Source organism: Camelus dromedarius, chromosome 11 (genome assembly GCF_036321535.1).
Source record: "Camelus dromedarius isolate mCamDro1 chromosome 11, mCamDro1.pat, whole genome shotgun sequence".
NCBI lineage: Eukaryota > Metazoa > Chordata > Mammalia > Artiodactyla > Camelidae > Camelus > Camelus dromedarius.
The window spans coordinates 18,709,960-18,737,741 of NC_087446.1; the positions used below are offsets into that span (position 1 = coordinate 18,709,960).

Genomic DNA, 27,782 nt, shown 5'->3' on the forward strand with positions numbered 1-27,782 from the left:
GGGGAAGCAAAAGACAGGTTCAGTGGAAACATTTTAAGAAACTTGCCTGGAAAATTAAGTTAGTTGATGAGATTTGGTGCCAAACTGTGGGATTCTCAACAAGACCTGTGTCCAGGAGAAACTGGAAAACAGGTCAGATGTAGATAGGAAATTAGGTTGGAAAAACACCAAGCAACGCTAGTATTAGGACACAATATTTGATCATTTTATTTTGAAGCATTTCAAGCCTGACCTTGATCACTTGTTTAGCCTCAGAGACTTGTACAAAAGAGTTAGAAGAGATCTTGACTCCATCCAGCTTCTTTTAGGCAAGACACTGTTACAGAACCCTGGACGTTTCCATGACCAGCCTGTGTTTGGGCATCATTACCTTGAAGGGCTCATTCTAGGCAAATGAAATTTTAGTTCATTTCCCAAGTTTTAAAGTATCATTTTTGAAAAATGAGAAATATCAACAAAATATTACCTTACCGACTTATTCCCAAGACCCTTTTCAGAATTATTCCAGCCTCAGTCTTCTCTTTGGTACCTAATGAGAATAGGAAACTGAAAACTACTGAATTAAAGGAATGGACTGCAAATTCTTGATGGCATGTACATGTTTCAGATTCTTTCTGCAGGTGTCATAGGGATTCTCAAAACTTAAGTATCTTAGGTCATCTTTAAAATAAAAAGGCTATGTGAAAATATTTCAGATTATCAAACCATTTTATAATTGGCTGTCTCTGGAACTCACTTCTAACTGTTTTTCTGATTCACACTCTCCACTATGGCCAAAAAAAGGGGATCTGCAACTGTACTTGGAGGCAGCATTGCAATTTTCATGCATTATAGGCATCTTAGAAAATACATAGCTTAAAAAATAAAATAAATGTGAACAACCAACTATAATTATGAAGGGGGAAAAAGACTAGAAATAGACTATGAAAAAGTTCTATGGCTCGGTCAAGTTTTCATTTTAAAAGGCTTTATATTCATGTCTATACACTGTTGGAAAAGAGAGAAAGGAAAACCCACTTTGTTGCCATGCAAAGGAAATGATTCCACTGATTTAGCCATACTGAGACTTTGGGTTTATAACGCACAATAAAGTTATTGACAATTTTAGTATATAACACTCTAAGTGACCAGACCCCCTCTTGTTAAAATATGTAGTAGAATTGAAGTTTTACATTATTCTTGGAAGGGGAAAAACACTTGTTTATCATAGGCCAGAAGATTTGAACACAATCATCCCAACATTTACTGAAATCATAAATCAAGTGAAAAGATAAACTCTTCAACAACTGAATAAGGTGAATGTATTAGATGGTCTGGGAACACCAAGGAGGGACCTTTTCATTTTCCCTGAAAGGAAAACTCAGAGGTGTCACATGTATAGAGACATTTCACCATGGCCTTAAGGGTGAGGCAGGACATTCAAAGCCAAGGGGGACATCATATTAAAAGACAGAGAAAGACATGGTTCTAGTTTGAGTGATGGTGAGGGTAGATCTTATTAACTTAAGTAAGAAAAAAGGAAGAGAATTTTGCAGATATGAAGAGATAACTAGTTCAAGTTTAAACAGATCATCAACGGAAAGTTTAACTATCTTTTTAAAGACTGTAGAATGTTTTATAGATGCTTGCAAAAGATTAAGATATAAGATTTTATACTTATAAAAATCTCCTAAAGAAATACTAATATGAATTTGAGTAGACTGATTTGTCATAGATGTGATTTTTCCCACATTATATAATGAATATATTTCTTACCTAGTTTTTCTTCCTTTGGGTTCACTGTGCCACACAGAGTAACAACCACCCTGGTAGTATCTGTTGTTTTTAAAATGATGCTTAATTTTAGAAAGTGATCACCTTCTGTTTCATGTTAAATACAATTTTTGGGAAAAAATCAATATTACCTGAACATTTCACTTCTAGTTTTTGAAAACAGTTTCTAGAAAAGATTTCTGCAAAAAAGAATAAAGTTTTGACATGACATAAGTCAGCTAACCCATAAAATTAAACTAAATTTTTACCCATTTGCGTGAGATTTTATTTTCATTTTTCCTCTTTAAACCTAAAACCAAATTTTTTAGCAGATTTTTCATCTATAGTGCAAGAACTATTGATTTTAAATTCAAGGGTGAAAAATCAGACTTCAAACTTTGGCATTCATCCTAGTCTATATATTGTGAAATTACTACTTAAATTATATGATTCATTAAGTATGCACTATAGGTATCCTTTTGTGAGTAAATTTCTGGTAAAAGCAGAGTGAATTTCCAGTAAATATTTTATCACTAGGGAGATTTATTTTAAATAGAAAGTATATTAATTTTTGGTAAACTTACCTATTACTGGTTGAGCAAGGGATAGACTATAGCTAGAACTTGCAGAAACTGAGAAATTATGAGGAATTGTGCCAGAACTTTATGTCATAATATTGACAGTTTTCCAACACCATGTACTTTTTTTCCTTCATGATAAATAGATGCAAATGAAATTGCAGTCAAGCATTTGAAGATCAATGTATGAAAACAGGAGGTCACAGTTGATTTTCCATTATGAGATTCTTTGACTTATAAGCTATCAAAAGTCTATAAGAGGGTTTTTTTTTAATAGTTAACTGTCCTCTACCAGGAATATATCAGATACCCAACAAAAATAGATAAATGAGGTGCCGGGTACCTATTCCAAACTTGGATATCATTTCAATTAGCACCATCTCTCTGTTTTTCAGAAAAAAAAAAAAGTGTCTAAGGTTAGAATAGTCATTGGACATTCCCATGTATGAAGTGGTTCCCTGCAGAGAGTTGTCATAACCCTGCCTTTTTTCCTATATTCTGGGAGACATGGCGCAGGCATCAACTACTTACCATGGAATGAAGAACCCAAGCTTGGTTCTTCAGCTTTCTACCAAAGATGGTGGAGAAAATGATGAGTGACAAGTTACATTACTGGGGAATTCTCCCTTAAGAGGCTGACAAGGATTCTAATTTTTAGGATTGCTATCACTGCCGAGAAGGACACTCCTTGTTTTTGATCTTGGAAATATTGCTTCTGCTGAAACAGCACTCCAGTTCCTTTCTGTTGTTGTTATTTTATCTCCCTCATAGTGAGTTCTCTACTTCTGGTAAAAATACTCACTTAAATTACTCTGGAAGATCAGATTTATACAAGAATTTTTCACTGAGACACATCTTAAAATTACCCTAAATTCAGTAAGAAAATAGATGTTTTTATAAAAATTTGATTTGTGAACTTTCAAGAATAATTGAACTAGTCTTAAAGACTACATATTACATACATTTCTATTCACTTGAAAAAAATTCCTGTATTCTCTGACATGGTGAAACTGGGTCTTAATAAAGGGTATTTTACTGGAAAAAAGAAAAGTACTAGAATTTGAGATTGATGACCTTGATGTGCCAGCAGAATTTAATAACGTGACATTTAATAGGAGTGAGTTAGAAATGAGTTCCAGGTTGGTTTTATATTTGAATACAAAGAACCTATTCCCCAAGTGCAAAATAAATGAGATAAAATCTGAAATCACTCATCTGACAAAAACTCAGGGTTTCCAGTGAACAATAAATGCAATAGGATGTACCAGCACAGTGCTGGCATTTAACTGTGTAGTATAACCTCTAGATAGTATTCGTAAGTTTGGTATATAAAGTGAGCAGTGTGGTATCTTGCTTTAGGTTGTACTGGTCAGCCTTGGGTACTACCCTTTTAAAGGAATAAAGGCAATTCAGATCATGTTTATAACAGACTAACCAAGACATCTTTTTAAAATTCTCCATTACATTTAGCTTCTTACATTTACAAGTAAGAAGTTGTAAGATACAACTTAAAAGGTCAGCCACGCATCCAAATCTCCCAGGGATGTGAACACTCCATAAAATCAAACTCATCTGGTGGTGAACTAGGAGTAAGAACATTGTGCTTTTCTCTCTAAGTATTAAAGCTTCTAAATTGTGTTTGTTTCACAGGAATCTGAACTGATAGAACTAAGAGAAACCATTGAAATGCTCAAGGCCCAGAACTCTGCTGCCCAGGCGGCCATTCAAGGGGCGCTGAACGGTCCAGACCACCCTCCCAAAGGTACATTTAGAAATAATTGCCATTTCTCATCCAGTATTATGAACATCTGTTTTGTTTATTAATTAGAGCAAAGCTGCTTTTACTCAGTGGCACTGCCTTTTATGAGTACCGAGTAAGCTGGTGTTGATGCAGTCAGAATCCTAGAATTTAAGAACCATAGCTTTCAGTAGTAGCTTTCAGTATCAAATAATTTTTAAACTGATCTGAAGGAATTTGCTTCTGTGGTTGTACATGTTTCTCTGCATTTGATTTGGTGAAGGTGGGTATGGGGAGGTTGGTTAATACATTCATATCTGACTTCAAACAAAACAAACCCAGCAAGGAGTATGAAAATCTAGATCTAGATACAAAAATAAAATAATCTATATGGTGATGTGATGGGTATTGGGAGCAACTCGTCCTGGGTGGGGGCAGTAAAAAGACAGATTTCTTGCAGGGGACTTAAAAACAGGAAGACAGCGGACTAGAAGTTGGCGTGTTTTTTTTTGTTATGACTAGGCTTCAGTGATTCTAAACAATGATAAAATAATCTTCTCTGCCACCACCCACACCTTAGTTTGCCACTGCAGAAATACTCTGTGATAATGTCATGTCATTTTTCTCTTTACATTGGTTCTACTTATTCTTGCTCTAACTCTTTTTGGTAGCTCAACTCTTTACCTGCTGAAAAATGCTCTCCTAAATCTTGAATGCTCTACCTTCTCTCTTCTCATTTCCAGATGAATTTTGGGAAAGCTTTATGGACTCTTTCAGTGTCTTCAACAGCCAGTCACACTTCAGACCGATAGAGTGTGGTTCCTCTTCCCACCACGCCACCAAAACTGTTCTCTCCCGCATCAGTATTGACTTATAGGACCCTAAATACAGTTCACCATTTAAAACTCTTATTGTATGTGTCATGGAGATAGCATTTAATACTGATGTCCATTCCATCCTACTTGAAACTTTCACTTCTTTTCATGCTCATGACATCCACTTTCTTAGTTTCTCTTCTGCTCCTTTGAGATCTCTTTCAAAGTTCCTCTTGTAGGTTCAGTCATATGTATGCACTTGTTAAATGTTGGTATTTCTTAGAACCTGGTCGTAAGCTCTCTTCCATTATGAGTTTATACATTGTGATTCTCTTCACCCTATCTAAAAATCTGTACTATAGCTATAATTATTACTTATTTGTTGATAACTGTCAAATATATCTCCGCAGACCAGGCTCATCTCTTGAGTTAAAGATCTGTATATCCAGCTGCTGAAGAGAGACCTCCATCCGGTTATCTTTGGATGTCTGTTTGTCACCTGAAACTCAACATCTCCAAATTTGAACTCATCATCTTCCTTCTCAGACCTGCTCTGCCTTAGTAAATGGCATCACCATTCTTCCATATTGCCAGAAATCCTCTGCTCCTCACCCAATAAATCACCAAGTTCTGTTGATTCGACCCCTGAAATAGCTCTCGTTCCCTTTTCTCTGATCCTATCACTATCCCTCATCTCTCCCATGAACTGTGGCCACAGACTCATAAATAACATTCCTGCTCTTCATCTTTCACCTCTTTGTACCATTCTTCACACTAAGACCAGAGCAGGTGTCTAACAGCATATGTCTGACAGGTTTCCCCATTCCTTTAAATGAAATACTAACTCCTTAACATGACATAATCTCTCTTCTCCACCCTCATTCATTCAACAAGTATTTATCAATTAGCAATTACGTGCTAGACACTGTTTAGACCTTGTGTGTTGCTTTTTTTTTTTTATCATGTTGTATATTTCAGCAACCCAGAATGTCTTCCAATTCTTTAGAGTCTTTATTCGCCCTGGAACTGTCTACCCTGTTTGTTCAGCATAAACACTTTTTAAGATCTTGCAAGAGTTAGCCTAAATATGCTTCCTTGACTCTTAAAACAAAGTGAGGTCCTCTTGTGATATGCTTCTGGAAATAACTATACTCCCCCATCAAAATTTGCATTATACTTTGGTGCCTTAATTTATTTAAAGGCCACCTTTCCTGGTTGATGGTAATTTGGTTTGTTTTTTAAATCCTAGTGGCCATTGCACATAAAAGGGCTTATTCAAATTTTATGGGAAAAAAATTTTTTAACTTGAATTTAAATTTTAGGAAAAAAATTACATAAAATGAGATATACTGAAATCGAAGGACAAACTAGTTCTCTAGGGGCTACTTCTGTTAAGAATTTAGCAACTTTCCATGTGGGGGAGTTAATTTATATGCAGCATGGAAAATTACCGCATATTTAAAGCTTATCTCAGAGCTATAATAAAGCAGCTTATGTTCTAAATCTTCATGTCGTAAATAGGTCCAGAAGGGATTTAAAAAGGCTTAATCCTTTCTTTACCCCAGTACAAGTCACTGAAGTAAAACTTTCTGGAAAGATTCCTTTTATCTCTGGCAACAGGTGGCTTAATGCATCTACTGGGATTGAAAAATAGGAATTCCTGTGCCCGGAAATGTGGGAAAGGTGCCTCAAATGAACAAAATGGTAACACATAATATTCAAATTGGTCAAGAAAGATTTAAAAAATAATTTTACAAGATTTAAAACTAACAAAAACAAATAGTTTTAAAGGCTGGGGTATATATTGGATATTCAGATTGTGTTTCTGTAATAGTAAAACTCACTATTGCATTGAAGGAATAATAATAATATATTCAATAAGGACTTATTGATTATCTACCACATGTACAATTCCCTGACTACATCATGGTAAAGGAACTAGACATAGTCTTTGGCTCCATTAAACCTTTACTGTTAAGGGAGAGCAGAAATAAACAATTGTTGTGATTGGTGGTGTAGCTGAATCTGCATATCAGTGCAGTTATAAGTTCTAAAATGAGTAAGAGTAGGTGTCATAGAGGACAAAGGTACCAGGGAACCTATTCCAGTTGCATAGTCAAGAAAGGCCATTACAGATAGCAATGTATAAGGGGAGATCCAAGAAATAATTATCAAGCCATATTGCAAATATTGAGAGAAGAGCATTCCAGGAGGGTCTTGAAACAGAAAGGAGATTAGTGCCCTTATGGAACTGATACAAGGAAGATAATGACCAAAGGAAATAGGCAGAACCAGGTTGGAGAGAGAAGACCAGATTACTGAGGGGTTCTCGGGCCATATTTAAGAGTTGCAAAGTTTTCTATTCATAGTGAAATGGGAATCTATTGAAAGGTCTTAAGGAAGGAGGTGATGCTGAGATTTTTTTCTTTAAAAAGATTTCTCTAGCTACTTTTTGTAGAGTGGTTTGAAGGTGCATTGGACAGCTGTTCCTTCTTAGAGCAAGTAGGTGATGGTGGCAGCTTGAATTGGAGCAGTGGTGGTGCAAAGAGTGGGAAGTGGAAAATGAATAAATGAATATATATATATTGAATATAACTGAAATATAGATATATATTTAAATATGCTTCTCCATTCATTCAGATTGTTGATATTCATTTGGTCAACCATTCTTTCCTGAGCTCTGTGATGCTGCATGTACTTAACCAAATACTTACAAAAACTAGAAAAGAATTGTTAGAGAAAAGTAAAATGCATTCCCTTCATTCGATGATATGATTGAAATTATGCCCTTGCCAATCGTTATTGGAAAGCAGTCATAGTTTAACTGAATTAATACCCCCAAGAACTGCTCTTGACCTATGATGATGACTTCACCTATCTTTTTAAGATCTGGGATTAATTGAAGTCAAACATAAGTTACTAGTTCTGAGTATAGTGAAAAAAAAAAAAACTCTGGAATACTTTTTAACACTTACTACATCTACTCTATTTGTAAAATTCAATTATTAAGGGAAAACTAGCAAATACTAATCTTGTTCAGAAAAGCTTATAGCCAACTGTAGCAGAAATTTAAAACACAAATAAATACCTACACGTATCCTTTTGTTACTTATTCGTATCATTTTCCTGTTAGTTGTTTAGGGGCACCATCCTCCTTACTATTGAATCAAAACAGCACACAAAAACACCTTGGTTTAGATTTTGGCACTGGTAATGTTTCTGGCAGGCAAAAACAGTAAATGTTGTTTTGTCACCATTAAAAAAAATAATAATGCTTTTAGACTAAACTCTAGAGATTCTTAAAAACAGCTCTGGTTTTTTTCCCCTCATTAACATTCTTCAGCATGGGTATTCTTTTAACAGAAAAAAATAAAGGACTTATTGACACGTATGTATATGAGTTTAAGGATGGAGATATATGTGTGTATATTACACACCCATGCATAAACTTTTTTATTGTATGTTTTGAAAGCCACCAGTTAGTGTTCCATTGCCATCAGTCATTCTACAGTTAAATTAGTCAACTGGAAACCTTTGATTATATACCATTATTTTTATGGAAGCTTTTTGAAAGCTATATAGTAATTTCTGACATCTTATAAGTTCCACTGTGATCTTTTATTGGGCTAATCTACATTGATGCCAATTAAATATAGTAATAGAAATGGTCTAAAAGCATATTTGACCTTATAAATAATTTTATAAATTGTTAGTGTCTCCACTAACACTTAAGATCAGTTCACTGTAAGTAGAAATAATTTCAATTTTAATTTTAATAACTATAAATAAATCTTATAAGCTGATTATATGAAGTGAGTGAATATCTTCACAAAGTGATTTCTGTCAAATGGTATCCTGTTCAAAGCATCTGATTAACTAGAGAAGCAGTGCATGCTTTTTAGGAGTAGAGAAAGGCCGTATTACCTGGCAGTTAGCGCAATGGACAGGAGGATGTGTCTAAGTCTCAAGTTGGTTCCCCTGTTTCTCAGCTGTGTGACTGTGGGGAAATTATATTTAGTAATTACACTCATTTAAGTGTAATAAGAATAAAGTTAGAATTTAAGTGCTTTAAGAATAAAATTAGATACTCCCAGAGCAGAGTAAGCACATAGTAAATGCTAGCTTTGTTATTACCTGTTGTTATTATCGTTACTATTATTATTATTTCAAGTCATGGGCCAGGATTAGGGGTATGATGGAAGAATTGTACTGTCTTAAATATGATTTCTGTTTAATTCATAAATGCAGAATCTACCCAGATTCTCTCTTGAGGCTCTTCGCCTCATTGGCTCTCTGACCTTGGTCAAGTTACTTCTTTGCATTTCAGTTGCCCCATCTGTGAGATGAGCTACTTAGATGACTTGCAAGGTTTGTTTTGGCTCTAACATGGTATGATTCTGTGAAATGGAAAGTTAATATATTTGGCTTCGGTGACTTTATTCAAAGGACAAATATTAAAAAGACACAATTAATTCCCATGCCATTATGAGTTTCCATTTACTCCCCAGAACACATCCTTTGGAATAAATCATTTTGGAAGCGCTGTTTGATTCAGGTATTCAGCAAAAATCACTAGCATAACATTTCATTTTGGAACAAAACTCAGAATTCATTAAAAGACCAGTGCTACAGACTTATTTGAGATTCCCATTGAATCTTAATACAGATAACCCGGTTAATTAAAGCAAATATGGTTGTACTTTATTAAGCTTATAAAACCAAAGCTGCATTGAAATGATCCATACAAAGTCGTGTTGACTTTTATTAGAGGACTTCCTCTCAGAAAGGCTAAAAGGCTTGTTTGTTCAGACTGAAAGTGTTTATGAGTAAATGTGTTGCTCTTTATCTGTTGCTAGATCTCCGCATCAGAAGACAGCATTCCTCTGAAAGTGTTTCTAGCATCAACAGTGCCACAAGCCATTCCAGCATTGGCAGTGGTAATGATGCTGACTCCAAGAAGAAGAAAAAGAAAAACTGGGTAAGCTGTTATCATTCATCTAATTTTGAAGCTTATTACTGCACAGTGAGTCAGGCTTTTTCCTTTTGGGCTTTAGAGATACACAGCTGTTTTCAGAAGGTCTGATTCAAGTGACTGACACCTCAAATGCTGCATTCATCACCAGGATTTGGGGAGCATGGAGCTGAAAAGCATGCCTTTTGGAGTTGAAACTAACTAAACTTGGGTTTGAACCCCCGCTCTAATGCTTACTATTTGGATATTAGGGAAACTACTTCACCTTTAAGGGAGCCTAAATTTTCTCATCTGTAAAAGTTGGATAATTAATACTGACTAAATTGATAGAGTCAATGTAAAGAAAACTAGAGTAACATTTGTAAGTAAATGGCTCAGGACAGGGGTTAATTGTGGAGGTGGAGATGAAGAAGAAAAAGGTGGTGGTGGTGGTGATGATGGTGATGGTGGTGATGATAGTGATGGTGGTGGTGATGATAGGATGGTGATGATAGTGATGGTGGTGGTGATGATAGGATGGTGGTGGTGGTGATGGTGGTGGTGATGGCGGTGGTGATGATAGTGATGGTGGTGGTGATAGTGGTGGTGATAGTGATGGTGATGATAGTGATGGTGATGGTGGTGGTGATAGTGGTGGTGGTGGTGGTGATGGTGGTGGTGATGGTGGTGATGGTGATGGTGGTGGTGATTGTGGTGGTGATGATAGTGATGGTGGTGGTGGTGATGATAATGATGGTGATGGTGGTGGTGGTGATAGTGATGGTGGTGGTGATGATAGTGATGGTGGTGGTGATGGTGGTGGTGATGGCGATAATGCTAATGGAGGAAGAGTAGAAAAAATGGATTTGGTAAAAGGGAAAGAAGAGACCTTGAAGGCCCCTCTACCCCTTGCATCATCAGGGCTTATCGTGTGAAATGTCACCATATAGGAAATCAACTATATATATAAGATATATATATTTACCAAAAGAATGTAGTAGAAATATAGAAATGTACTTTAACAGAACTATGCCTTAAGTTTGCTAGAAATATAATTTATGATGTTAAGTAGTTGCTGGAAAACTGAGGGGAAGATGCTATCACTACAGAATGTTTAAAAACAACAAAATAAAGGATTCCTTTTAATGCCATGAAAGAAAAGTACAACTCTTGAAGAAATCCAAAATATAACTAGCAGAGGATTTTACTGGAATGCCTTCTATAAATAATGAAAGAAATATCTTTTTTGTTTTAAAAAAATGTTTATGCAGGTAATATTTTAAAATACTGATCAGCCTTCATTCCCTTGATTTGTAATTCCACACTCTTTCATGTTTCTGCAAGGTGAACTCTAGAGGAAGTGAGGTGAATATAAACCGTGGACAATTTGGCATGCATCTCTAAAAATACCCACCCTTGGCATGAATGCTATTCATTTTGGCAGGGGGCTTTTATACCTTTTAAAAACAGATTACCTTGTATGTCTTTCCTTTGCGTCTTTTCATTTTAATCTCAAATTTTCAAGAGATGTAAAACTACTTTCCGAAGAGCTCTGTAGGGGATACCAATTCTGGTCTTGCATAGTCCGGGAACTGAAAATTTGAATAGAAAAAAATCACAATTAATGAAGTGTTCGGTGAATTTGATTTCATTTTGCTTTTTAAGTTTATCCTGTCAGCAGGCCATGACTTGATTGTAGCGCTAAAGTGGCCATTTAAAACCAATTGCCTTGAAGAGAGGGGCACTGGGAATGGAGATCCCTTCAAGGTACTTAGTTTTAAATGAGTGCTCTGACAGCCATGCCCTTGACCCTGCACTTTCGAAAAGCCTTCCATGTTTGCGCTGCGCTGGATTAATACAAGAATCAAACAAAAACACAAAACACGGTATCTTTTTTTTTTTTTTTAGAGATACTGTGCTGCAGCTGTTAATCCTCTGCTTATACATACTGACCCCAGGCAGTGGCTAGGATGGCGCCTGCAAACTAACGGCCCAAAGCAAAATTCCCCATGTGCAAATAGACAGGAAAGGTAATTTCTGCTCTTCTTGCAGCTGAGAAGCTCATTCAAACAAGCCTTTGGGAAGAAAAAGTCCACCAAGCCTCCTTCCTCGCACTCGGACATTGAGGAGCTGACGGACTCTTCCCTGCCGGCCTCCCCCAAGTTGCCCCACGGTGCCGGTGACTGTGGCTCAACCTCCATGAAGCCCTCACAGTCCGCCTCCGCGTAAGTCTCTCCCTCGGCAGGATGCCTAAGTGTTTGCTGAAAACAGCAAGCCCGGACCCGTGCTCTGAACAGACCCAGGTTGTCCCTTCACAGCTGCAGTGCCCTCTCTGTGCCAGCCATTTCCAGATCTTCCTTAGAATGGCAGACACAGCATTTGTTTCTCCTTCATTTTCCTTATATTAGAACTTGAGTGTTTCTTGATCTCAGGCTCAGCTCTTCTCAGTTATCCTCCTGTCTTTTCACTTGCATTGGTCCGTGCATCTGTCTAACTGTGCGTTAAATGCAGGTCGCCCCTTGCCTGGCCACCAAAGAAACGGCAAAATGGCCCTGTGATCTACAAGCATAGATCCCGGTAAAATGGAGTGTGTTGCATGCAAATTGCCAAGACTCAGGTTCTAACCTAAGCACTGCTCCTCGCTTTTGCTTTTTCTAAAATCACTTGCATGCATTTCAACCATGAAAACCTCTTCTGTCCTCCTCTTTTGGAAGTAAAATTTGGTTTCCTCCAGACAAACTGCAAGCCATTTTTCTTTAATTGCGTTAGACAATCTAATATAACTTTTTTTTATTGTGTCCCACTAACTGATGTCACAAGAAAGGATAAAACATTTAGACTGTAGAAACATGTGCTCCAGTGATTATCTTTGTTCTTGGGTACTATTTATTTTTTTTAAATTTTGGAGGGGAGGTAATTAGGTTTATTTGTTTATGTATTTGTTTGTCTGTTTATTTATGTATGTATGTATGTATTTATTTTTAGAGGAGGTACAGGGGATTAAACCCAGGACCTCATGCATGTTAGGCATGCACTCTACCACTGAGCTATACCCTTCCCGCTCTGGGTACTATTTAAATCAGATTTCCTCATGTGCCCATGACAATGGCTAGCCTAGACCTGTCATAGGGCCAAGGCCCCTGGTAGGATGCTGTAAGACCCTTGTACACCCCATATAACTTCCTGACTTATGCAAGGAGGAAGAACGTAGCACCATCAGCCTGTGACCAGCAACTCATTCCTTACATTTTCAATGGAAAAGATACTTGTTTATATAAAACAAATCCTTTTGACGTATTTCCTACAAAGCTGTCTACCAAACAGCAATAAAACAACCAAAAGGATGTAATGTGTATGACCTTCACACAGCCCCCAGCTAGCCGGCTTGTTTGGGTTGAAACCTGTGATTCAGCTTCATTAGCTAATCTCCTCAATCAACTGAGCCTCCTGGGAGGATTATGCAACCCTCATCCATTATTTAAATGTCCAAAACTAATCTCCCTGATTTATTTTCTGCAATGTGTGTATTGAGGTTTCATGGTAACCTGAAGACAGCATTGTGGCAAATCAGGTCATCCTTTGCAAAATTTGGCAAAACAAGAGATCAACATTTTAAGGACGTCATAACTTTGCTTTGAAGAAAGATTTCAGTTGTTGTAAATAGAGACTTACGTCCCCGGAAAACTGGTAGAATGAGATGGAGTAATACCATGACTCTTCAGCTTCCTGAATGTTAGCAACAGGGGAGTTTTGAGAATCACTTTATACACAGCAATGGTAGATTGTTTTTAAGCTTCAGAAAAGAGGAAGAAAAGATTCAAAGAAAGAGACAGCTACTCTTGGCAGTTTTGAACCTGTGAATGTAATAACTGTTTGTAAAACTCCTCCTTTTCTCTAGGTTTTGCCAGCAGCAAATAATTGCTGTATCTGCTGGCTAATATTGCAGTTCAGCTTTTTAAAGAAGCCTTGCATCTCCTAATCCTCTGGCTTCCCCCTAACCACTGAATTCGTGCTTATTTCTGTCTTCAGGATCTGTGAATGCACAGAGGCTGAGGCAGAGATAATTCTGCAGCTGAAGAGTGAGCTCAGAGAAAAGGAATTAAAATTAACGGATATTCGGCTGGAAGCCCTCAGCTCTGCTCATCATCTTGATCAGATCCGGGAAGCCATGAACCGGATGCAGGTCAGTCCAAAAGCATCTTCAGGGAACAAACAGGAGAGACTTAAAATGCCACTTATTTTCTTCTCTTAGACAACTCTTCCTTTTAAATCCTTTTTTTTTTTTTTTTTTTTTTTTTTTTTTTTGGAAATGTCCTCAGTTTATTCAGTCTTTGCAGCTCATCTCTCGAGACGGAATGGAGAATTTTGTCAAATCCAGGTTTTCCCAAACCTGGCCAGTTGCACTCAAGGACTGTTGAAAGACACTTGTACTAGTGATTGAACTCACTGAGAGCTAAGTTTTTAGAGAAACTTCCACAGCCCTCACTTCTTCACTTTTCCAGGGTTTACCTTTATGTTAACTTTTTTTCTATTCCTTTGAAATTTGACTCTAAAATACCTTTACCTATTTTGTATTGAAAAACAAATGCAACAAGGAAACTCCAGAAATAGAGCACGAGCTTTCTAAATATGAAAGTAAAAGTGATGGAGAATGCCATCTGTAAAAGTCAAGCTTTTGTGTTTCTTGGAAGCCTCTGAAGCCTAAATTCAGAACCAGTCTGCACTCAGACCAAGTTTTCATTTCTTACTGTGAACCAATAACCACTGGGTACCACAGGTGACTGAAACAGGAAAAGCTCATTGCTGACTAGATTCATCTACCACCATGTATATTCATCAAAAGGTTTTTGTTGTTTTTATGAGCTTAGTGCCCCATTTTGAAGGAACAGAAACCTTTTCAAACGTTAGCTGGGATGCTGAAGTAAGCATTTTCAATCACCTTCTTTATATTTCTTTTGTTCTGCTCTTGGCTTTCAACTCTCCTTAAATTCAGAGTATTACAAATGGCATTGTTTGCTAGGATGAGATTTTAACAGCACTTTTAAAATGAGAAGTGTTATGAACTCTTCAGTTGTTAGCCTTAATTCAAATGAGACCTCGTCCTGGAAAACTCCTCAAATATATGATAGAGTCAGAAAAATTATTAAAAAATTCTAACAGTGTGTCTATGTTTGTGAATACCTGAGTAAGTGGATGTGAGCGACAGAGAAAAGGATTACTTTTCCTTCTTTGGAAGAAAATCCTGTTTTCCTAATGTGTATTTGTTTATTGAACGTATCACCATGTGCTTTATTTAATGAACAAACTCATTAGCTCTGTCAAAAGAGTCGGTGCCTTTCTCTCAGTCAGGCTGCCTTCATCTTTTTCATGTTCTCCATCTTCCCAACAGAACGAGATTGAAATCCTGAAGGCTGAAAATGACCGGCTGAAGGCGGAAACCGGAAACGCAGTGAAGCCTGCTCGGCCCCCGTCGGAGTCCTCGAGCAGCACCTCCTCCTCATCGTCCCGACAGTCGCTGGGGCTTTCTCTGAACAATCTGAACATCACGGAGTCTGTTACCTCAGGTGAATTTGTGCACATACCTGCCTGTGACTTAACAAGGGGGGAGATCTGGAATTTGGAGAGCCTGACCCACCGCAGCTCTCACCCGTGCCCTCTTCAAACCGTTAACGCCGTCATCCTCAGTAATAGTCCTGTTTTTCCCCTTATAAATTTACTCTGCAGCGTTATAATTTTAAAAGAACGTTGTGCATGCAAGAGGGGAATACTGAGAAATGTGATTTTCATATCATCCTTGTAAAAAGTTACCCGTGCTTGAAAAGCACTTCCGCCATGCTTACAAGTAGGATGAAGACATAATATGCTTAGCGATGATTGTTAGTACTCGTGAATAGAATACTCATAACCCCATGCAATTTTACAGTATTTTAAGTGCTCGAAGCCCATTTACAAGTGTATCAGGACCTCTTCCTAAATTCGACTAGATGATCGTGCATGATAGTTCCCGGAGAGAACATAATGCTACTCCATCACTCAGACTGCAGCTCTGTTAAATTTTTGACAAACAGAAAGAACACACTGGATTCTATTATTGTATTCAGCAGTGGTACTAGTGATGGAACAGGGATACAATTTTATTCAATTGAAAAGAGAATCGCATGGCATAATGTTGTCTTAACAGCTGATGAACTGTTCACTAATAAAGCAGAACTGCTCCTATGGCATTGAATCATTGTATGTATATAAGACAGTTTAGGAACGATTTACAGGAGGATCTGTGGTCATTGCAAAGTACAGCCGCTAGATGGCGCTTGGAAACCACATATACATGTTCCCGGGCAATTTTTAGATTCCATTATGGAACTGAGAAATTTCACAGCTTGCCTTAAATTATTCTAAAATACAGAAAAAGAAGATGAAAATGAAGAAGAGAAACAGAGATACAACATGCTGATATTGATGCTATTTTTAACAAATAGTATCTCCTGCTTCTAAAGAGTCAGAATTTTTTAAAAATTCTATTTTATCTGCCCTTCATGATATAAAATGAATGGCCCAAATGTATACTTGCTTTCTTCTTATAAAAGGCAAGTAGGAATTTCCTGAAATTCATAAAAACAGTGTTTATACCATTTGGCAGGCATTTGGGGCAGGGAAATGAATTCTGAGAATAAACACCAAGGAAAACAAGTATTAGTAGCTAAGAAACAACAGAGATGTCATAATGAAATGAACTTATGAAGCATTAGGTAAAATACAACTGAAAAAATGATAGTAACTTGAATGTGTAAATTGTCTATTGTCCACACTCTTCAAAAGATGGTAGAAAAAGACAGAACAAAAACTTTAAATGCAGAGAATCTGAGAGTCCAGAATAGCATCCTGTTGGTTGGCTTGTCTGTTGGTGATGAACCTGAGAGGTAAAGTAGGAGCCACACCTAGTGGCAGTCAGTGTCTGCCTGTGTCCTGGGGCTTCACTTCTAAGGAAAGACAAAGGCTGTTATCTCACAGGACAGCTTAATGACGCTTGGAAACCAAATATACATGTTCTTGGCGATTTCAGATTCCCTTATAGAACTGAGAAACTTCACAGCTTGCCTTAAATTATGCTAAAATATAGATTTCACTGCCTGTTAACATGATTTTGTTTTAGCCTATGGAAATAAGATAAGGTTTGAATGAGGCAAATTTAGTACGGAAAGTAGTTTAGGAGAAACAACCATATAAAAATGAAACTAAAATTCATGTCTAGGAAAGACTAGAACTCATAAAGATAAATATAAAATCAAAGAAATTAAATTTACAATTTCTGTGTACATTGAACTAAACATACTGATGGCCATGACTCCAGAATTTGGGGCAGTTTGGTTGGGGGGAGGATTTTTTTTTTTTTTGAAAATGTGCTTTTTAATTGTCCATTTCATCATTTATTTTTCAGTCCTATATTATTTTATTTCCTCAATTACTTTTCAATCATGGTACTTGTGTCTAAACTAAAAAACTTTTAATCACATGATGAGGATACTGTTTTCATTGCCTTCACTCTTGTTTAGTGGGCTCACAATTGGAAATCAAAGTGCCTTTATGCTGGAGCTGTTTAACAGAAAAACTTTCTAGAGTTCATGATTAATTTTTTAAAAAATGAAGTAGGCAAGAGAGAGGATAATTGACAAATGTCCAGTTCCTGACATGCAGGTACCATACCCCCAGTGAAGACAGAAGTTTGAAAAGCCTTCAGTTTTTTGTCCAAATTTCACTTTTAAGCATACCCGGAATGGCAGCTCTTTTTTATTCTTTTTTCAAAATGTTGACAGAGGACTGTAACTTATTTTCCATGAAAAAAATCCACAGAGGACCCTTACCTCAAACTTGCTTATTTGGTTAACCTCGGAGTTGTTATTTCGGGTGACCATCCCATCAGTGTACTGGGATCAGGGGGAGACCCAGAGTGAGTCTGATGTGTTCCCCCTACTGTCAATAGAGCGAGTTAGAATAAACACCCAGAGAAAAGGAATAAAGTCAGAACAGCTGAACTTACTAAACGCTGAGGATAAAGTGCTTTAAGCCCATTGTCTAGCCCGCTCTCAATAACTCCATGGAGCAGATGCTGTTTGAGCCCCATTTTACAGATGGGGAAACCAAGACTTGGGAAAGCGACTATAATAATTTGCTCATGGGCATGCATCGAATAAGTGGCAGAGTTAATATTTGAACCCAGGCAGGTGTGGATGATTCCAATGCCTGGCCTTTTAACTACTATATTCATTTTGCTATATTCGCCTACGCAAGAATCCAGGACAGGCATTCACTCATTTTGGGGTAAATATTTACCCCACTGCTGTCAGAAGATATTTTATATTTTAAGCATAGTTCTTAAGAGTAAGCACGACATGAAATGAATAACATATTCTAAGGCAAACTTGAACAGATAAGTGGATCAGAAATCAAATTAAACTGCTGCTCTGGACTACCAAGCTGTACAGATCTGGCCCTTACCCACCTCAGGATCATTTCACACCTCCCCAACTCCCCTGGGTCTCTGCGCTCCCGGTGCCAACTGTCTGTCTGTTCTTTGGGCGCACTCACCTCTTTCATCAAAGCTTTTGCCTTTGTTCTTGTTGACTGACCTCTTCCTAGGTCTTCACTTGCTTAGCACTTCTCAGCCTCCTGGTCTTATCCCCAAACACCACCTCCTCAAGGAAGCCTTCCAGGATGGCCTGTCTACCTAGAGCAGGCTCCCTTCAGCTCCCCTGTTCACTGCCCTGTGCCCTTTATCTCTTGCACTTAAAACATTCTGAGAGTACCTTGTTGAGAGTGTATATTCCAAAGGGGCATGGAATTCATCTCCCTTCTCGCCATAGTGTTTATTCCCAATGCCCAGCACAGTTCCAGATTTCTTTTATGCTTAATAAATTATTATTTAAAATAAATATTTTTAAATATTTATGAACATCTAAAAATAATTGAGCAAAGTACTAAAGTGGTAATTTTATCATGAACTACTAGATATTTAGATGTGAATGATAAGCCGCTCTAAACTTTTGAGAAAAAGAGCAAGAAGAGAATTTGACCCTTAAGGAAGAATTTTGAGTGGCACTGGCAAAAAGGTGAGAGACTGAGAGGATGCTCATCTAGCAAAATAAATAAGTTCCAGTAAAGGAGATTGTCTTTGATGATTTAAAAATTTCTAGCAAAACTCTCCATATTCCTCAAACTCTAAGTGTGTTTTCTGATGGTTATGATGTTAAGATTTTTTTTTTTACTTTTTCCTTTGTGAAACTGCATATTCTTTGTTATTAAAATAATGAAACTATTTCATTTTCTGAAGCCATTCGATTAAATTGTTGTTTCTATAATGGTACAGTCACAGTCCTTGTCTCTATAAGTGTACAATTTGAGCAGTTGAATCCTCTGTCACCAGGCACATGTGCTCTTAAACACGTAACTAAGCTTCCTTTGTCTGCAGAATATTATCTTCATATTAAACACGGCTCTAAATAGCTTTCTTGTCAAAGGAAAACATACATGTGGGATAGTTTGCCACAATAATTCTCCAAACTGTATATTAAGCTCATATAATGTATTTTGAAACTTAATCTTTAGCCACATTTAAAGGTTGGTGGTTTAAAGGTTAGCTAGCTTTATCATGTTTCCATAACTCTTAGCTCATTACTGGAAATACTGTTTTGGTTTTGAAACTATAAGCATAAAGGGGGCAGGAGAGTAGGATAATTAATATACTTCTGTAGGGAAGTAGAATGGTGTGGTTGAAAGTCAGTAACATTACCTAATAATTATAGATACAAGGCACACAGTGATATAGCTGCATATGTGCCAAATGCTTGAGAATGCTTTCAGTTGACAGTCAGTCTCAGCACCTTTGCATTGATAATTACATGGGTACCGAGCTTGGGAATTTTCGGTTGGATAGAAAAATCAGATTGCTTTTCAGTTTGTCAGTTATAACGGCAACTGAATATTGCTTTGGTATTACTCAGACCCGTGTGTAATAGAAAAACAAACCCCTGATTTCCTCATCTATAGGCAATGGCCCAAAACTTGGGTGACGCTACTGAAAGCAGAAACACAGTCTTAGATAGAAACTTTCACCCAACCATAGTCATTCACCTTCTCGAAAGCTGAGATTTTTCCAACCAGTTAGATTGGAATTAACAGCAGGAAAGCTCAATATTCCCACCAAAAGATATAAAACTAGGAGGGAGAAAATGGTGACAGTCAGCAGCTCCAGGCTAACATGACTCTGTTGTGTGTGTGTGTTTTCTTTGAAAATTTGGTAGATATTCTGCTCGATGATGCCGGTGATGCAACGGGACATAAAGATGGTCGCAGTGTGAAAATTGTAGTTTCCATAAGCAAGGGCTACGGTCGAGCAAAGGTATTTCTCTGCTGTTACATTCTTTGTTACTAAAAGATGAGAATGACCATGAATCAAACACATTTAAATATGTATACTTGCCCTGGCCAATATGCTATCAGCAGCGTCTCAGTCTTTTTTTTTTCTCTTTAATTTTTTTGGGGGGTAATTAGATTGATGGATGGATTGGATTGATTGATTGATTTTTATGTTTAACAGAGGTACTGGGAATTGAACCCAGGACCTCGTGCATATTAAGCATGCGCTCTACCACTGAGCTATACCCTCCTCCCATGGCATCAGCAGTGTTTTGTCTTGCATTGGCTTTAATATATTATAAAAGTATGAAAAGTTAGGGACTCAAGAAATGACATCATCGTCTACATAGATGTGTCTTTGTACATCATGTTCCTTCACTGAAAATGATATTGTTGATCAGCCACTCTCATTTCTAAAACTTAAAAAAAAACACATTGCTTGCTCTGACATAAACATCTTGTCTACCTTACTCCTTCAATGCCACTTAAAGAACACAGTTCATATTTATAATGTGTTAGTAACATGTCGCTGAAGCTGTCAGTACAGTCTTCGCACAAAGACAAGACCACAAGCTATGTGGGTGGTCTAGAGCTGGGAAAGATATATTTTCTTGAACTCAGTGTGACGAATTCCATTGATGCTACTTGTGTGTATCATTTTTAAGGAAATTCTTAGCTGATAAGGCAAGTATTCTAATTTTTCTGGAGTTAAATATCACCTTCAAATTGACAAGGGCATTCTGACTCCAGCCTCTTCTTAAAACTAAAAGATTTCAAGTTCAGATTGTAGTTGAGTAGACAAAAGTGAAAATTTCTAAGTATCCACGATTTGTCTTTATCAAAAAGAAAAACAGAAAATTACTTAGAATTTTGAAATAATTGAAGTATTTAAGTTTGAAAAATGAGAATTTTCACACTGAACAAATACTCCAAGAATTCTAGTGTCACAAACTTTCTGCTTGAGCTGCAAATCTGTGCCTGAATTTCTCAAGTGGGTCTTTATGCAAAGGACTATAATAGCCTTGGTGAAGCTTAAATTATCTCTAATTTAAAAGCAGCTACTTTAAAGCACTGTATGAGTGTCCATTTTGAGTCAGTTATAATAATACTGGAAAACAAGTTTTCTTTTTCAAAATAATTCTAAAAGGCAGTATTTTTGAACATGAGAAAGTAGTTATCTTAGTTTTCTTGGGTTATGGTAAAAATATTATAGATTGGGTGACCTGAACGACAGAAATTTATTTTCTCACAGTCATGAAGTCCAAGATCAAGGTATGGTTTTGTTTTGGTGAGGGCTCTGTCCTTGGGGTGCAGATGGCCGCCTCCTTGCTATGTTCTCAAATGGTCTTTCCTCAGTGCGTGTACTTGGGGGGAGGGAGAGAGATCTCCACCCTACGTCACCTACTTGGAAGGCCACTAGTCCCATGACGAGAGAGCCACTCTAATGGCCTAATCTAACTTGTTACCTCTTGCTGGCTGCATTTCCAAATACTATCCCATCGAGGGTTATGAATTTGGGGGAGACACAAATGTTGTCTGTAACAGTAGTTAAAATCATAACAATGGTTTTGCTGTGAATTTCCCAACTTTTTTCTGTAAAAAATATTGGCTTCTAGTCAGGTTATATCTAAACAATGGTGATAATCATTTACCCTTATAGAGTTAAATGTTACAGATGAAGAAATTGAGGCTCTGAGTTGGCTAAGTGACTTAACCTAATGTCACATTTCTTAGTTACATGGTAGATGTTGTGTGTTGTAGAATCCATGTCTTCTAACACCTGGCTCATTTATTTTTCTGCCACCTCTTAAGGACAATGCAAGTTGGTTCCTTGAGCCAGAGTTGTGATACATCAACTATCTAGTTACATCTGCTGGTATCATGATCACTGTCTCATGTCACCATTCCAGTCAACATAAAAGAGGCTTCAGTTAGTCTATAAATCTTGAGTTGTTTATTTTTCTGTACCTTGTAGCAATTCCTCAAAATCTCATCCTACAAGAAAGATAAATTTGGGACCGTTATTAATATAAATAAAGGAATTCTTAATATTAATATAAGTAAAGGAATTCTTTGCTTGGCAAAGTAAGTCCAGTAGGATTCTTTGGCAAGTCCTTTTAAATATTAAATTTTCCTGGACATTCAAAATGGGACCTGTCTTGTAAATATGTGAATGCCATACTACCGTGGATAACTTGTTTTCCAAAGCTGGATTGGATTTTAGAGATAATCTAAAAAAAAAAAAAAACAAAACCCTGAGATTTAGACTTAACAAAGATAAGATCACAACAATAGTGAGATGAAGTCTTAGGACTTATGGTGTAGTTGTATTCCATCTCTGTCACCGTTTCTCTCCTACCAAGCTGCTGCTTCTCCGGATGCACCCACTGCATTAAAAGGGCAGACCCTTCTCCCCTGGTCCTTTTCCCTTCTGCTGAACAGGTCATGCATGAATCCGTTTTCCTTGACCATACCACTTTCCTTCTTGTTTTTGTTGCTATTACTGTTACTTTGTTTCTTTGGTTGACTGGTTTGTTGGTTGATTGGGGTATTTTGTATTTTATATAACCCACTGTGTATATTTGTTATTATAAACCCCATAGGCTTCATACATATTTTAGTATTAATTACCACTCTATTAATATGACTTAGTAGAAGATGTAGTAATAAGACAGGGCACACGGCTGGGTTTTATCTTGTTTTATTTTGTTCTCCTTTAGGACCAGAAGTCTCAGGCCTATTTGATAGGATCCATTGGTGTTAGTGGAAAAACCAAGTGGGATGTCTTAGACGGTGTGATTAGACGTCTCTTTAAGGTAAGCTGTGCAAAGTATCCGGATATGAGTTTTCAAATGTGTTTCGCTTTGGACACTTTCCTCAGCTTCAACAGCATTGATAAATCTGTTTTTCCGCTCCTCTATTCCGAACACTAAGGGAAGCTTTCTCTCCTATGCCGTTTGATATTCATAGTTCTGATTTTACCTGTTTCTAAAATTCTTGACTGCTAGCTTCACATCTCCATGAATTTTGTATTTGTCGTAGAGGAGCTGGAACTCTGTTTTGACTTTCCTTTTCTGTGTACACCATTTTAGGAATATGTGTTCCGAATTGATACATCCACTAGCCTTGGTCTCAGTTCTGACTGCATTGCCAGCTACTGTATAGGAGATTTAATCAGATCTCACAGCCTAGAAGTGCCTGAACTCCTGCCTTGTGGATACCTTGTTGGCGATAATAATATTATCACTGTGAATCTGAAAGGTAAAAGTAGAAAGAAAAGCACAACTGTGTTTTTTTTTTACCAATATTTCTTTTTCTTTTCTTTTTTGCAGTTTTCCTTCCAATGTTCATATTTGAAAACTAATTAACCACTTTTCAATGTTGGTAGGAAATGAACCATCTTTATACTTAAAACACTAAAATTCTACTAAAAACACACAAATCCAAGTAAATGGAACTCTTTGAGTTTTGAGGTGTAATTTTGAAGATTCTCCAAGACTCACAAAAAAGAATGTGATTTAGCAAATTTCTAGGTTTTCTTCACTGTCATCTTTCATTTAGGGAAGATTCAGAAAGTTTATGGCATGTTCCTTGGTAACATATTCACCACTGTATCTTTAATTTTAAAATACGTATAACCAATAAATACCCACTGGGGAAGGAGAATGGAAGTTAAGCACCAGGGATGAGATTCTCTCTGCTTTGGATAATGTGATTAATTCTAGGCAAGTGGAATATCTAAAGTATGCTTGTCTATGTAATTCCTTGTTCATGTATGTCAAAGAGTCAGAATACGTCTATATAAACTGCATATTAATAGACAGGTTGGTCAATATTTGATTTCATGATTCAGGTGATTGGGTTCATAAAAGGAGATACTGTTGCTTTCCTTCTTAATCCCTTGCCAAATATCACAATTCATATTCTTCAAAAGTTTAAGGGGCTGTGCAACTGGGATGTGTAATGAGAGAAAGAGAGAAATCAAGAGGAAGGAGAAAAGAGGAAGAAAAAGAGAAGACCATGACACACATTTATATGTTTCATTTTAATCTTTGCATTTATTCTTAACAAAACTGCCACCTTCAAAGGGAAGGAAGGTTGTGTTGATAGAATTCATAGTAATGCTTCCATTTCTCTCTGGAAACCTCAGTGAGAAACATGAAGTAGACAGTGGAGGGAAACCCGAACAAAAGGGAAGGGCTGGCTTTCACTGGGACGTTCGCTCTGCTTCATTACTGATGTTTTGTGTCTTAAAATAGTAGCACATGTTTGTGGCCTAGAAATATCAAAGAAAGTGTTTTGCAAGGACTGCCTTCCTCCGGCTAACAAAGCCCTGTTGCCAGTTGACGCTACATTTTTTAATTCTAGTGTATGTAGGACATTAAGTCACGCTCTCCCCTTTGTTTCTCCCTTCAGGGGTAGAAGACAACAGTTTGGACAGTTTTGTTTTTGATACGCTGATTCCTAAGCCAATTACCCAAAGGTACTTTAACTTGTTGATGGAGCATCACAGAATTATACTCTCGGGACCTAGTGGTACTGGAAAGACCTATTTAGCTAACAAACTTGCCGAATATGTAATAACCAAATCCGGAAGGAAAAAGATGGAGGATGCAATTGCCACTTTTAATGTGGACCACAAGTCTAGCAAGGTAAGTCACAGACTCCTCAGAGAACTACTGCTGCTGGTCAGTAAGGGTCTTAAGCAACTAGGCTTCAAGATTATAGAAGCCTTCCATATCGTCCGTGGAAACATCATCTCTTTGACTTAAATGGGAATCTGGTGAATTACGAAACCCTGTTTCATGAATTCGAACAAGAGTGCACACTGACATTTCAGTTATCAGGCACTTCACGAGCTTTGGGAATGGACAGAAGAAAATGACAATCTCTTTTGTCTGATCGCTCTTAGACATCCATTTAGGAAGGGTGAGAGCAGAAAGAGAGCCATGCAAATGCTTCTAGAAGCAAGAGGCCAGGATAGCTCTTGCTGGAGGAATCAGAGGTTTATACAAAGTCAGTACTCGATCTGGGTCAAAATAAAGAAAGAGGAATTAACTCGGGCATTGCAGCCATGGGGATTTGGGTATAATTAATATATTCTAGGCAGAAATTCTGAGAGCAGCAGTTTGTTTATGTTGTGTTTCTACCGGATTTCTGCTTAGGAACCTTGGGAAACTGAACAATATTCCATTTTACCTTTAGCAAAGGTCTAATGTACCATCATAATCATCCTGAACATTTTTAGCTCTTAAACAAGCATGAGGGGCTGTAAAACCAGCCAGTACTTCCGTAGATTCTGAGTGACATAAAGAATCCAAAAAAGGAGATAGTCAGTGCCTCACACATTCCTCACACTGGCCTATTTTTGCCAATAATTATTCATTACATTCTCAGTCAGTGCAACCTAAGGTCCTCTTAGGAAACTGCACTTCTTATAAGCAATACGTCCCATAGTCCAGGCGATACTGGGTCGTGTTATATGTCCAAAGATAACCTGGCTAGAGGATCCAGACTGGTCCAGCCTTCTGAAAACCTCAGGCCTGCACATTTTTAGAAAAGAAATATATCTCCTAAAAGCAACCCAGATCCACTGGATTCTTGAAATAAACAAGACAGTTTAGCGAACAAAAAAATTGTTAAAGGAGGAGTTTATTAAGTCCATCCAGTGACCAGTTATCAGACCTGGGGCCGACTGTTGCATTTCCTTGTGCTCTAGTTTTCCCAGCTGTAAAATGGGAAAAATAGTGGGGTTGTGGCAAAGACTAAATCAGTGTGTGTGTGTCTGTGTTGGGGGGTGGGGGGGACAGAGAGAGAGAAGCAGGGAGACGAGAGAACAGTATATAGTTGCAGGTACAGTGTAAGTGTTGCCTGCAGTTAGCAATTACAGCCCTTGACCCAGTGAGGGTTTCTTACACAAACACACACAGACCCATATAGACCACCTAACCCCATCACACACAGAGACCCTTGTTCAAGTGTCTTACCTGTATGTTTCAAGGAGAACAAATATGTATATGAAGCCCAATGGGATCTCCTGCTGTTAAATGAATACAGCTCGTGCATTCTGAACATTTCCCTGGAACTCAGCACTATTCAGATTGCGGTTGAATCCCCCATTCTCATTTCAACTGAGAGAGACATGGCCCCTGAGGAAGAATATTTAACTCTCTTCTCAGTAGAGGTAGAAAGAGCCCAATTGTTTGCTTCAGCCTACGGCCTGTTTAGTGCTGCCGGTGCATGCTGGGTCTCCTCATATCTTTATGTAAAAGTTTTTAACATGTTTTGTTTTATGTTCATCCAAAATGATAAAAGGATTGACATCTCTTCATTGCCCTTGGGGTTCTCTTTGGTTTTTTTCCTTAATGTTGATAGAACTCTTTAGAAGTGACTTCCTTTATGATAGGAAAAAAAAAAGTGGTTGGAAAAATAGAAGAACAGATTTATCAGAGGCAACAAGCATTTTGATAAAGTTGGAGAATCGCTTAAAGTGAAGTTTTGAATCAAACAGATTGATTTGGACTTCATCAGGTGTAATTTGACATGCTAAAATTAAGTAGATTAACTTACATTAATTATAAAATTTGCCTCACCCCAAAATCCACTGTTATATATTATTTATTGTTGTTTCAGTGAAAATGCTTAGTGCTTGGAGATGTTATTAATCGATACTATATGTGTCCTTTAAAATTTGACCAAATATTTTCAGCACTCCTGTTTTCTGCTTTTTCTGAATAAAGTCACATGTGCCATTATTAGGTCTGTTTAATTTTTGTTACTACAGAGTAATGAAAAATAAGGCAGGCCAAGAGCATTTGAACAAAACGAATAATGCTAGCAAACAGTAGTAGAAAGACGTCCATGGACAAATCACCTGACATTCATCACCAAGGAAGCGCAAAATACAACCAACAAATATTTATGGTTTCTTTATGTTTGTTGGATGTGGATGAATGGTCAGTAATGCTGAATACTGAGTCGTGGCCAGAGAATTTGGCCAATTCTTGCCAAATTGTCAGAGAATCCACACTTTTTGGAGGGAGGGGTGGGTGTGGTGCATGAGAGCGGTGTAGAGCAAGAGGGATGAGAAGCTGCATTGTGGGAGGGATAGCAGCTAACCGTAGACTTACTAACGCAAAGTGTGAATGAGATAATAAATTCTTTCCCTGAGAACTGTAGCTGGGTAACTGTTGACGTTCTTTATGCTGTGCCGTAGATGGCTCTGAAGGAACCGAGCCACATAGCGCTCATCGATTCCAAAAAAAAATTGAACAATAAACCATCAAAGAGAAAAACATCTTTTCACGTGTCTGGTGCCTTCTGCATTTTACGTTCTGAACCTCTTCCCACTCTTCAAGCCCTCTCTTGAGCTGCCAGCTGGAATATGTTGATTGAGAGCAAGACACATAAACAGTTACACTTTGTGACATTTGATATAGCGGGCCCAGAAGGCTCGAGATGGATTTAGCAAAGACGATGTGGCCAGCAGAAGCCACTTGGAATGTTAGGTGGGGAAAGATCAGAATACTGGACTT

At 37.5% G+C, this 27,782-nt stretch overlaps 1 protein-coding gene and 1 non-coding gene across 7 annotated transcripts in view; one reads left to right on the forward strand and one right to left on the reverse strand.

Annotated features, from left to right (window-relative positions):
• The window catches only part of NAV3 (neuron navigator 3), a 730,605-nt gene that overhangs the window by 688,956 nt on the left and 13,867 nt on the right, over positions 1 to 27,782 (forward strand). For 5 of the 6 annotated variants that reach the window (XM_064491553.1, XM_031463093.2, XM_031463095.2 and 2 more), the window contains 9 exons: positions 3,981 to 4,092; positions 9,740 to 9,861; positions 11,887 to 12,059; positions 13,864 to 14,017; positions 15,224 to 15,398; positions 20,133 to 20,230; positions 22,968 to 23,063; positions 23,340 to 23,508; positions 24,664 to 24,899. In XM_064491553.1, coding sequence (XP_064347623.1) covers positions 3,981 to 4,092; positions 9,740 to 9,861; positions 11,887 to 12,059; positions 13,864 to 14,017; positions 15,224 to 15,398; positions 20,133 to 20,230; positions 22,968 to 23,063; positions 23,340 to 23,508; positions 24,664 to 24,899 — 1,335 coding nt within the window. Of the gene's footprint in view, positions 1 to 3,980; positions 4,093 to 9,739; positions 9,862 to 11,886; positions 12,060 to 12,345; positions 12,412 to 13,863; positions 14,018 to 15,223; positions 15,399 to 20,132; positions 20,231 to 22,967; positions 23,064 to 23,339; positions 23,509 to 24,663; positions 24,900 to 27,782 lie in introns of all 6 variants that reach the window. The other variant, XM_064491556.1, reaches the window with a different exon arrangement.
• On the reverse strand, positions 20,426 to 20,498 carry TRNAI-AAU (transfer RNA isoleucine (anticodon AAU)). Its single transcript has one exon. It is a non-coding gene; the product is annotated as a tRNA-Ile (tRNA).